The sequence below is a fragment of the Limulus polyphemus genome, unplaced genomic scaffold (genome assembly GCF_000517525.1).
Source record: "Limulus polyphemus unplaced genomic scaffold, Limulus_polyphemus-2.1.2 Scaffold2885, whole genome shotgun sequence".
Lineage (NCBI taxonomy): Eukaryota > Metazoa > Arthropoda > Merostomata > Xiphosura > Limulidae > Limulus > Limulus polyphemus.
This window is the reverse complement of record NW_013668495.1, coordinates 74,195-86,383: the sequence shown is the minus strand read 5'-3', so window position 1 is coordinate 86,383 and position 12,189 is coordinate 74,195. Positions and strand designations below refer to the sequence as shown.

Genomic DNA, 12,189 nt, shown 5'->3' with positions numbered 1-12,189 from the left:
CAGTTCCATGTCCTTATGGTGTATAGCGTCTTCAACACGTATACATAGTTTCATGTACTTAAGGTGTATAGCGTTTTCAACCCATATGCACAGTTCCATGTCCTTATGGTGTATAGCGTCTCCAACACGTATGCACAGTTCCATGTACTTAAGGTGTATAGCGTTTTCAACCCATATGCACAGTTCCATGTCCTTATGGTGTATAGCGTCTCCAACACGTATGCACAGTTCCATGTACTTAAGGTGTATAGCGTTTTCAATCCGTATGCACAGTTCCATGTCCTTATGGTGCATGGCGTCTTCAACACGTACACATAGTTTCATGTCCTTAAGGTGTATAGCGTCTCCAACACGTATGCACAGTTCCATGTCCTTATGGTGTATAGCGTCTCCAACACGTATGCACAGTTCCATGTCCTAAAGGTGTATAGTGTCTTCAACACGTACACATAGTTTCATGTCCTTAAGGTGTATAGCGTCTCCAACACGTATGCACAGTTCCATGTCCTTAAGGTGTATAGCGTCTCAAACATGTGTATATAGATTCATGTTTTCAATGTATAATTGCTAAACACGTCGCTCGTGGCGCCGCAACACACCTTTGTATATAGAAGACGTTCTACGTGCGATTTACTCCCCCGTTGGTTGAGGTAATTACACACGGACAACTAAAGATAATGATACAAGAGAAACACGAACTTTGGTATACATATTTTTACAGTTCATGTCATTTCACTTCAGTCATCATGAACAAGAAGGTTACCATAAGATGTTACCAATGATACATCGGTGTTCACACGATGTAAAGTGTAAAAAAGTATTACCAGTGATATGTTGGTGTTCACACATTTTAAAGTTTAATAAGTGTTACCAGTGGGATATTCACATGTGAATCACAACATACTAAGCCTAGTCTTCTGAAACAAATTAAAGTGTTTTTAAAGTTTTGTTTAACTAACAGTCATCTACCACAGTTTCAGGCAAACATTTCCCAAGCTACTTTGGAAAAGACTGCTTAGATGGAACAAAAAGCACCTATTAAGTCATTAAAGTATAAAGAAGCTGTCTTTTGAAGTGACATATTGTAATATATTTTGTTCTTTACATTGTCCACATATTGAAAACTAGATTCTATCTGAAGATTGGTATTTATTTTTAAATTGAAAAATAAACGTACATTTTTGTTAGTTACTAACTTGAGAAGTGCACAAATTCAGAATTGTTATTTTTGTATCAATATGTATTTATCATACTCTTTTGATGGATAAAGAGAATACTACGATAAGATGTTTGTGATGTGCAGATTTTACTTTCAGAATTCTCAAATATTTATGATGGCTTTTAGCTAAAAAGATTAAAATAGTAAAAACAACACACACATCATGAATTCACAAGAACAATTTATTATAATTAACCCATAAATACCAAGTCTCACGCTACTCTGGTTTAGATAGAAAAATATTTTAATTATATAAATAACTTGTTCCATTCACTGCGGTTGGTGGCTGGTTTTTCCGATCTGTATTTGGTCATGAGACCCGGGAAGATCGGGTGTATCCTGGATCTCTACCTCCTTCCTTTCATTACATGGATGTAGTTGATGAAGCCGGTATTGTTCAGTCCAGAAAATCTGTTTTAACATCATGCGCGCTACAATTGTTTGTAGGTTAACGCACAAGCGAGTGACCCTTATCAGGGTATGTCCATGGACGTAAAAATAAACAGTACTAACCTTATTCTTACTTAAATACATTTAAAAAAATATAACTAACACTGTATGTTGGTACCGGTTTGCCCAGTAGTAGGTGGCTGTAGGTTACATAACGAGATTATTATAGTACATTCAGTGGTGAGAGGTATTTAGGCTATCTTTATCGTGTATGATAAACCTTTTAATGTGCTTAGTGAAACATTTTTGTTCAATTTTTTTCTTGAAATAGTCTATTGATCTACTTAGAAGTCTGTGACAACATATGGATGTGTGCGTAATTGCATAGAAAGGTTGTGTTTGTGGATCTGTATGCTTTAGTGATTATTGAGCTTTGAACTGTCTCTGGTTTGTTTATATTTGATTTAACTTTGAAGTTGACCAGTAGGCATACTCTACCACTGGACGTATATATGTTTTATAGATTTTTAAGTTGTTTTCAGTTGTTGCCAGTCAGACTCGGTACATAATTTGCTCTTTGCCATATTATATTTCTAATTTCATTTACATGTTTGCTCCAATTTAGTTTTGAATCGTAAGTTAGGCCCAGTAATTTGGCTGTTGTGGCTACCTGGAGAAGGGTTTAATTGGGGTATAATTTTGGAGGCTGTTTACTTGTCTCGGTTGATTTCGTGAATAATATAATTTGTGTTTTTGAGCATTTATTATGACTCTCCATTTCTTACAGTAATTTTCTATTTGGTTTAGTCGCTGCAATGGTCGGAGTTTACGAATTCCTTCATATAGCCACATCACCTGCAAACTTTGAACAAAACCAGAGATTTGGATCTAACAGAAGCATTTCACTCACATACATGATGAATAGTATAGGGCTAACTACCCTTGCCTCAGGGAAAAAATACTCAGAGAAGGTGCCCGATACATTAATTCTAGTTTTCCTGTTATCTAGAAAGTTGGAAAGCCAGTGAATAATACCTCACGGTAGTTTCATTTTGGACATTTGGAATTTTAATAAATTTTGTCATACGTTGTTAAAGGCTTTCTCAACATCGAGAAAGCAAGAGACAGTGCATTCATTACGATTAAAACTGTCCACTATGGTTTCTGTACATCTTACCAGATAGTCTGTGGTTTGTCTTTTTTTCCGGAATCCATTTTGTATTTCTATTAATTTTGATGTCAGTTCGAGATTGGTCAATAGTCTGGAACTGATTATTTTTTCTAGAAGTTTGCCAATACAGCTGGTTAGGCTGATTGGTCTGTAGCTTTCTGGTCTATTTGCTGGCTTTACTTCATTCAGAAACATTAAGACACCAAGCAGCTGGTATGTAGCCTGATTTGAAGGACAGATTGAATATTGCCGCTAGATGCTCGTAAAATTGCAGTGGGCCTTTTAAAATTAGTATGTATTGTATCTTGTCATGGATCCTTGTGTTTTTTGTCTTTTTAAGAGTGTCTTGTATTTATTTTACTGTTATTGGTTTAATGAGTAGCTGTGTTGTGTTATCTTGAGTTTTAATACTTTACCTGATTTGAAGGACAGATTGAATATTGCCGCTAGATGCTCGTAAAATCGCAGTGGGCCTTTTAAAATTAGTATGTATTGTATTTTATCTTATCCTGGAGCCTTGTTTTTTGTCTTTTTAAGAGTGTCTTGTATTTCTCTTACTGTTATTGGTTGATTGAGTAAGCTTTGTTGTGTGTTATGATTACCGGTTGGCCCTCTCGAGGTGCGACAGGAATGATAGGTGGGGTTAATGTAGTTGTTAATTTTATTGTAGAACGGCTTGTTCATTGTTGGTTCAGTTGGTGTTTTGTAAGTATTTTCGAAGTGTTTTCTGAATACTTCTGTTTTTTTGTGTGTTTGTGTTGGCTATGGTGTTATTGTGTTGTAGTGTAGGATATATGTGTATATTTTTATTGTTTTCAGTGAATCGTTTCAGTTGGGACCAGAAGTCTTTTGGGTCTATGTGTGTTAAGTTTTGATCAGTATTCTTCCCATTTGTCTACTTTGAGAATTTTTATTTAATTTCTTATAACGTTTCTGAGTGTATATACTGTTTATTTCTCGGTTTTCTGTGTTCATATATATTTTGCGAATTTTTACTGTGATTAGTAGTTGTTCGTGTGGTTTCCATGTATGTTTATGATGTTTTTGGGATACATATGTCTGCAGAATTTATAAGGCACTCTGTGATTATACTGGAGTAGCTATCAACTAAGGAAAGGTTTCGGCATCAGGCCCGTACGCAGAATGTTTGAAATATTGAGGGGGGTGTTCTAATTTGTGAGATCAAAAGCCAACATATATTGTGGTAAACACAATCAGCATGTAAAGCATGCTAATGCTACAGGGGTATAGGGGCATGCAGCTATTTCAAGCCAAAAATGCTAGTGCTTCATTAGAAGTGTGTAGACTATGTAGAAAACGTTGAACGCCATAAGCAGCTGCGACGTAACTATATAAGCATGATTTTTTACATTACGAAAATAGGCGGTTCGGACGAACCCCCCTGCGTACGTGCTTGGACACTGTTGATAATCTTCTCTGGGTGATTTTTGCTTAATATTTTCTGGTATTTTGACCAGTTAGTTTTATGTAGTTGGTCGTCCGTTTTTTATTTTTCTTTTGGTCATGTGACCTGAAAGGATCATGTGCACCCTCTGCCTTCCTCCTTGACTGTTGATTTAGTTCATGGATGACGTAGATGAAACCCACGGTATATGTATTTGGTACAAATATGAATCCCTGCTTATGAAATTCCCGAGCGAGACGTTAGATCGTAAATTTTTGTTGTAATATTGTCCATCATCATTCCGCTATATGTTGTGATACAGTAAATCAATTATTTCAGCCTCACGATGTCAGAGAGACCTGTTTGACAACATGGCAGCATGTACTGTCGTAGTTGGGGGAAATCCAGATTATTTTATGGATTTAATAGATAGCATTGACTCTGATGAGTTGACGCAGTGAACAGAACAAACATTTAGAAGCCATTTGCGTACCAACCTCAGTGAATGGGTTAATATGCCCAAAACATCTACTTACAATTGCTTGTCTGGCACGATATTCTTAATACACATACAGTACAAAAAACAAAACAAATCCAGTGTTTGAAGCAGATTCACAATAAATTACAGAATACTACAATAACAATCCAGTTAAAGTAATCTTAGCAATAATTCTATAGATAAGAGTTTAAAAAAAATTATACTTTCGTTGGTGACAAGGCAGGTCAGATACCAAAAGGTGTGGCTGCATTAACTACATCTCACTCAGATTTCCATAGGTTCAAAAATACTTTTTACAAATGTTAAAATTATCACTAACTGTCGTGCCAGATTACTTCTAATTTCACAATTTAAAATTAACATTAACCAAGATAAAGTTTAAAAGCATAACTGAAAATTGTATAAAGTTTTGAATAACTGAAAACTTACTTAAAATTGATTTCAATGTAAATACAGTCTTAAAGAGTTAAATATAATAACAAAAATCATCTCATTTAATTTTGCAACTACATTCTATTATTATTTTGAGCAAGGCAAGTCTTTAAAACAGTTTTGCATACTTCTTGCATACAAAACATTTTGTTTAAGTGGTACAAACTACTGTAAACTTGAGTTTTTTGGAGAAGAACAGATCATATAATGAGTATGTAATTAGTCAATAATGTGTCAGTTTTTTCACTCCAGATCTATTTAATACGAATCTCTTCATATTTCCGTCTGTATATAAATTAGAAATAAAAAAATTTCATTAATTCAGGAAGAAGTATATTTTGAGCATTGTGAAGGAAAGACAGGACATGTTGTTGTTGGTGGCTTAAAAAACTCTCGAACTGTGAGAACAAAATGGTGAAATATCTTCAACAGTGATTACTATTGTTTGATGGATCATCCGACTCTAAATTGAAAGAAATGTGAATTTAATTAATTCAGTAATATTTCTTAAATAAAGATTATCCTGAATACCAGCAAACTGATTTCAAAGATAATGTAATAAAAATATTTTACAACTTGAAAAAATACCACAATTGTACTTGAAGAGATGTTTATGAATAATAACTTGTGAACACATAACAAAAAAATTATTTTTATTAATTTTAATTTAACTCTACAATTTCCATGAAACCTTCCTAATTTAATTAAAAAGTACAATAACAGCAACTTTTACAGTAGGAAGTTCTGGTATTAATGATTACATCATTTTGACCCATAGTATTGGGTCATCACTGGGTAACAGTTATATCAATAAAGTAGTTTGAATTTCAGAAAGCTTTACAAGTTCGTGATTGTGAGGACAAAGGTTTCTCGGTGGTGCCAAATTAGATTTTTAGTAGAATGAGGTGGACAAGTTATTAATTTTGATAAAGGTGGGTTCCTGGATAGGTTTGGCTTTGATTACTTTAACAATAGCATTCTTCTATTGATTTCATACTGTAATAATTAAAACCAGAACTTCCATATTGCTGTTACTGTAGTTTTGAATTAATTAATTAATTACTTGGTTTGTCACCAAACATTTGTTCCTAATTTAAATATTTTGTGTTTCTAAAGTACATTACATCTATATTTAAACATGATGCATTTTTAATGTGCATTATCTTGTAATTTGAATGTCATGTATTTATAAAATATGTCATCTCCTCAATTGATACTCATTTCAAGACACTAACTTAATGAAACTACTTTTAACAACGGAAACATGTGAACAGAGTGAATGTATGAAACTTTGTAAAATGGATGGCAACTACTTGTTGTAGAGACACAAGTGTAGAGGACGACATTTTGAAAGTCTTCTGCATTTTGTCTTCAGGCGGAAGACTTTCAAAATTTCGTCCTCTACAACAGGCAGTTGCCGTCCATTCTACAAAGTTTCATCATGAATACTCTGACTAAACAATCTATCAAAGAGTGAATGTATGGTCCAAAAAAGTATTAAATTTATGAACGTGATCATTACTTAAACTTCCTTACCTGAAATAGGAGTCTGTTCATACAATGAAACTTGTCTGAAAAACCCTGGAATTTTGCTAGGTCCTGGAGAAGGAATTTCCATTGGATATTCTGCTTTTACACCCCATGTTTCTAGCAGATGAACATATGTAAACATATTGTGAAATTTTCATAACATTTAAAGAAAAAACAAGATTAATGACTCAATAAATCAAACTGAAGAAAACCCAACAGCCTGAAACAGACACTGCTTCTTCAGTGGTGCTAATGCTTTCTTAAACTTTTGTAGAGAACTATACAAAGATTAAAGCACTCTGAAGCTTCACTAATGTAGATATATTCATGTTTCTAATACTGAACAAATAACGTTTAGGGATAAGCTTATTAATAAGAAGCATTCTGATTTACCAAAAACAGGTAAAATGGAAGTTAAAGAATAATTTAAACAATTTGATTTTTAAATATTATACATTAAAAAAGTAATATTAAAAACAAAGAAAGAAAACAACTGTATGTAGTTTATAAATGACAAAAAAAGATTCATGCATAATGAAAAAGCAAGAACAAGAATTTATGCTTTATTATAGGGAAAAAAACTGTTTATGCTAATTTAATCCACACATTACACATGAGAATAGAAGAAAAATACTAAAGTCTATTGTCATGTCTGGGCATAATTATTACACATTATTGTTTTGTTTTTGTTTTTCAATCACCCATTTTTAATATTAACCATGATCTCTTGCATGCTGTTTAATAATTTCTGTCCATTGAATATAATCTTGGTCACTTTCAGCTGCTACTATATGCTCTTGTGCCTTTCCATGAACCATATTCACAAGTTTGAAGCTATGAGGGTAGATGCAGGATGCCACTTCAGTTTGTAACCTGGTGTCCTGCAATTTAAATACCATAACATATATGTAGTAAATTACTGTGCATGATAATTCGTTTGTTTTTTATGTTGTTAGAAAATACTAAAACAGCAAAAGATTTCATTACCCAATCATGTTTTGTTACATAACACACAGATAGCATATTGTTTCTTAATGTAAAACAAAATCTTCAACTAACATTAGGGACATTCAGTGTTTGGTGTTATTTTATTGTTTATTTAAAGTCAGTATCAATTTACTCTTTTAGTTATTTAAGGATCAATTAATTGCAAGATCTTCACACTACTAAGGACAATTTGAGGTATAAGCATTCTATTGTGAGTTATTCCCATCTATTCTGAGATAAAATTGTTACCAAAACAGTTTTTCAAGTAATTCACCTAGGCTCCGAAAATCTCTGAACTTAATACTAATTGAAGAGTTTTTGAATTATGCTTTTAACTTTGAATACATTCATTTTTAAAAGGACAAATACAAGAACTGGGGAAGTTGAGGATTACCAGATTTAGCTCAATTAAAAATTCCAAACATCAACTAAAAAGTTTACTTGTATGAAACTACTTTTACAGTGTCAGCAACTATTAAGGTTTTCTTAAACATACCTTATTAACTGGAATATCTAAAACAGGTGGAGTATAATAGGAGTCTTCGGGTTTTAGCCAGAAAGATAATTTTAAGCTTTTTAGTGTACACCAGAGTCTTCTATAGCCACTGATGCTGTCAGCTTGCTGTAAAACACAAAAACAACAAATAAGAATACATTATGATATCACAAGAACGTCAAAAAATGTCGTTAATATCAGAGTTAATCAGGCTGGCAGGATTACAGCATCTAAAGAGCTAGTTGAAACAATGCATGTTTTTATAATATATATAAATATACCAATGCTTAACCTCATCAGGCCAACAGTGTTACAACATCCAAAGAGCTAGTTGAAATACTGTATAGATCTATCAAATTCATCACACTGACAGTGTTACAATATGTTAGACATACCATTGAAACTGACAATTTATTATCACTGTTAGGCAGTAAGCAAGATAAAGTGTCACAGTAAAACAATAGATGTTGTAAATAAATTTACTCTTAATAACTGAAGAGATAGTTATCATTGTTTTTTTTTTTTAAATTAAGTACAAAGCTACACAATGGGCTATTTGTGCTCTGCCCACCACAGGTATCGAAACCCGTTTTCTAGCATTGTAAGTCTGCAGACATATAGCTGTGCCATTGGGGGGGCGATAGTCATCATACATCACAAGATAACTGTATTTCCTTTATGGAAATTAGGTTTTCTTTAAAACTCTATTCAATTTAATTTAATAAATACTGAAACTAATATAATTTATAGTTTAGATGAACTTACATGAGCAACATGAAGAAAACCAGAAAATATTTCTTCTTTGATAAAGATGGGTTGTACTGCTAATCGACAACACAATTGTCCAAAAAAAGGTAATTGATGCTGAGGGTTATCCAAAGTTTCTAACACTAAGTCATGAGTCTTTATTACATCATCACTGTCACTGAGCATCAATGTAGTGTGAGCTACAAGTTCAAACTGTGGAACTCTGCTAAGACAGAAAAAATAACAATACTGACAAAATGCACATTTTTCTTGTCCAAAATAAGTATTTTTTGTGTAAAACTTTTAAAATGGTAGTTCTAAGAGGTTTTAAATTTCACCTATTCTTTCATCTGAAAATTTCTGATATTAATTTAATTTAATTTAATTCATTGTGCAATTTTATTTAGACAAACCAACATTTCTTAAAAGAAATTCACATCTACAATATTCTTCAGAATTACTGAATATCCAGTTACATACCATATGAGCTCAGTACAATGCCTTTATGTAAAAATATTATGAAAATCAGAGTAAACATCACTAGAATAAATATTCAAATTAATGTAGGGATTTTTCTTTATAATAAAAGATGAATGAAAAAATAGCATGTTGCAACAGGTGTATAATACATCAACAGTGTATGTCACTATTACAAGGAGAAAAACAGTACTTACATGTCAACAGAGTTCAGTTCTTCTTTCTGAAACAGAAAAGATAAATCAATGAATTACACTGGTATTTAATATGTTTGGAAGAAAATAATGCAAATTGCATAGAATTATTTTTTCCATAAAGTATCATGATGTTAAACTGACCAGTTATCAGTCTTTCTGTTTTATATACACATGTAGCAATGTTAAGAAGATTTCCCTATTGAAACTGACCAATTATCACTCTTTCTGTTTTATATATACAAGTAGCAATTTAAGAAGATTTCCCTTATTGAAACTGACCAGTTATCAGTCTTTCTGTTTTATATACACAAGTAGCAATTTAAGAAGATTTCCCTATTGAAACTGACCAGTTATCAGTCTTTCTGTTTTATATACACAAGTAGCAATTTAAGAAGATTTCCCTATTGAAACTGACCAGTTATCAGTCTTTCTGTTTTATATACACAAGTAGCAATTTAAGAAGATTTCCCTATTGAAACTGACCAGTTATCAGTCTTTTTTGTTTTATATATATATATATATATACAAGTAGCAGTTTAAGAAGATTTCCTTATTGAAACTGACCAGTTATTAGTCTTTCTGTTTTATATATACATGTAGCAATGATAAGGTTTTCCCATTGGAACTGATGAATTATTAGTCGTTTTATTTTGTACATACATACATGTAGAAATTCTAAGAAGATTTCTCTGTTGGAAACTGTTTCTTCAATAGTATTCAGCAGCACAGGAACAAGGGGAAGCAGGAGGAGATCACTCCCTCTATATTTAAATAGATGAAGTAAGCAAGAGTGGCCATAATCACCCTCAAGTAATAGTATTCCTATGGGAACCAAAACATCAGTCAGTTTTCTATTTTGAGACTGAATTGCTTAGAGAAGGAACATTTTTTCTATCTCAGACTAATGCCAACCAAGGTTATGTTTTTTACTCGAATCAAGACAATTCAGCTCACTGTTAATGTGAAATTGAAGTATCTTGTTATGCCAATATCACTTTTAGTGCATGTAAGTTTACACTGTGCATCTTTTCAAAATTCAAATATTTGGCATAACATATATCAATTCCACTATGGCACCAATGAAAATTGCAGTCTCTTGCCCATTGGAATAATTAGTCCTTGACCAATAGTGCTAAACAGCAACCATAAAAATCAAATGCTAATGCAAAAATGTATCACTGTTCATGGTATTAACAGTACATTTCCATTTCACATGTAGTGATAGTTCATTTAAAATTCACCATATTAATATATACTTTTCTTACAGCTACATATAAGTCTGGAGCTAGTACAGTTTCCAGTGTTATACATGTTCTCAGAAGACACCTGGTGATGTGGTGAGACAGATTCCTCCTAATATATCATACAATATACCAGGAGCTAGGAAAGAGACTGGTTTAAAAATTACTCCTTCCTTCATTATGACACAATTACAGACCGTTTTTTGTAAGTGTTGTTTCAGAAACTGAGTTAAGTTATATGACAGAAGCAACAAGTAGAGAAACTGATCTAGTTAATAGGTTTTGAATCTACAAGCAACACCGGTAAAGAACGTATTTTTTGTTGTTGTTGCAAACTTATCCAGTTAGCATTCCTTTTGTTTTGTATGTACACGTAACAATGATAAAGAATGTACTTTTGTTGTTGTTGCAAACTGATCCAGTTATCATTCCAACAGAACAATATATACTAACTGCAACACTAACACCACTTGTAGTTCAATAGAATAATATATACTAACTACAACACAAACAGCACTCGTTGTTCGCTAGAATAGTATATACTAACTGCAACTAAAACACTAATACCACCTGTTGTTCAATATAATAGTACATACTAACTGCAACTAAAACACTAACACCACCTGTTGTTCAATAGAATAATATATACTAACTGCAACGTCAAACTAACAGCACTTGTAGTTCAATAGCAAAATATATACTAACAGCAACTACAAACTAACATCACTTGTAGTTCATTAGTGTCATGATATAAAAGACTATTTGGTTTAAATATCAGTGATTAATTTATATTTGTGAGTGAATATTTTATTATTTTTAAGTTTTGTTATAATAAAAGTTAAAAGCAGACGATTGTAGAAGGTTTTGTTACTAACTAATTGGTGTCGAGAATATAGAAAGTGGCCAGACGACTATGTAATAAAGATATAAATAGCGCGAGACGAGCGAGAACCAGCAGACAGACGGTATTAGACAGATAGAAGCAAAGAGAATGTAGATAGTGTAAAGTTAAGTAACGTAAAAGTGATAAGCCTAACGACTGACATAGGCCTAACCTTTGATATATATATTACAGTGGAAAAAGAAATAAGAAAAATAAGTTTATTCCGTCAAAGCGAAACTCTAAAGTAATTGAATCAGCCTGAATGCACTTTGACAAAAAGAACATAGGATCTTCAGAAAAAAGAAGACCACAATCGTAAGTGAATCACACCAGACTAATATTGCGATAGCATTAGAGAAAATGGTTGGGCTTGTCAACTGAGATTCTAAAGTAATTGAACAGGCGTAAGTGGACTTTTGACAAGAAGAGGAGAACTATATATATATATATATATATATATATATATATATATATATAGTATATAACTTACGTAATATATAGTCCTATTAATTCTT

General features: G+C 32.4%; 1 protein-coding gene across 2 annotated transcripts in view; it reads right to left on the bottom strand.

Moving 5' to 3' along the window:
• Nucleotides 1–1,387: 1,387 nt before the first annotated feature.
• LOC106468135 (rhotekin-2-like) overlaps nucleotides 1,388–12,189 on the bottom strand; it is a 31,675-nt gene continuing 20,873 nt past the window's right edge. Inside the window, exons 6-11 of one of the 2 annotated variants that reach the window (XM_013928547.2) lie at nucleotides 9,551–9,576; nucleotides 8,895–9,102; nucleotides 8,130–8,255; nucleotides 7,365–7,527; nucleotides 6,653–6,763; nucleotides 1,388–5,579 (exon numbers count right to left, since the gene is read on the bottom strand). In XM_013928547.2, coding sequence (XP_013784001.2) covers nucleotides 5,542–5,579; nucleotides 6,653–6,763; nucleotides 7,365–7,527; nucleotides 8,130–8,255; nucleotides 8,895–9,102; nucleotides 9,551–9,576 — 672 coding nt within the window. In that variant the 3' untranslated portion in view covers nucleotides 1,388–5,541. The remainder of the gene's footprint in view (nucleotides 5,580–6,652; nucleotides 6,764–7,364; nucleotides 7,528–8,129; nucleotides 8,256–8,894; nucleotides 9,103–9,550; nucleotides 9,577–12,189) is intronic. The other variant, XM_022396442.1, reaches the window with a different exon arrangement.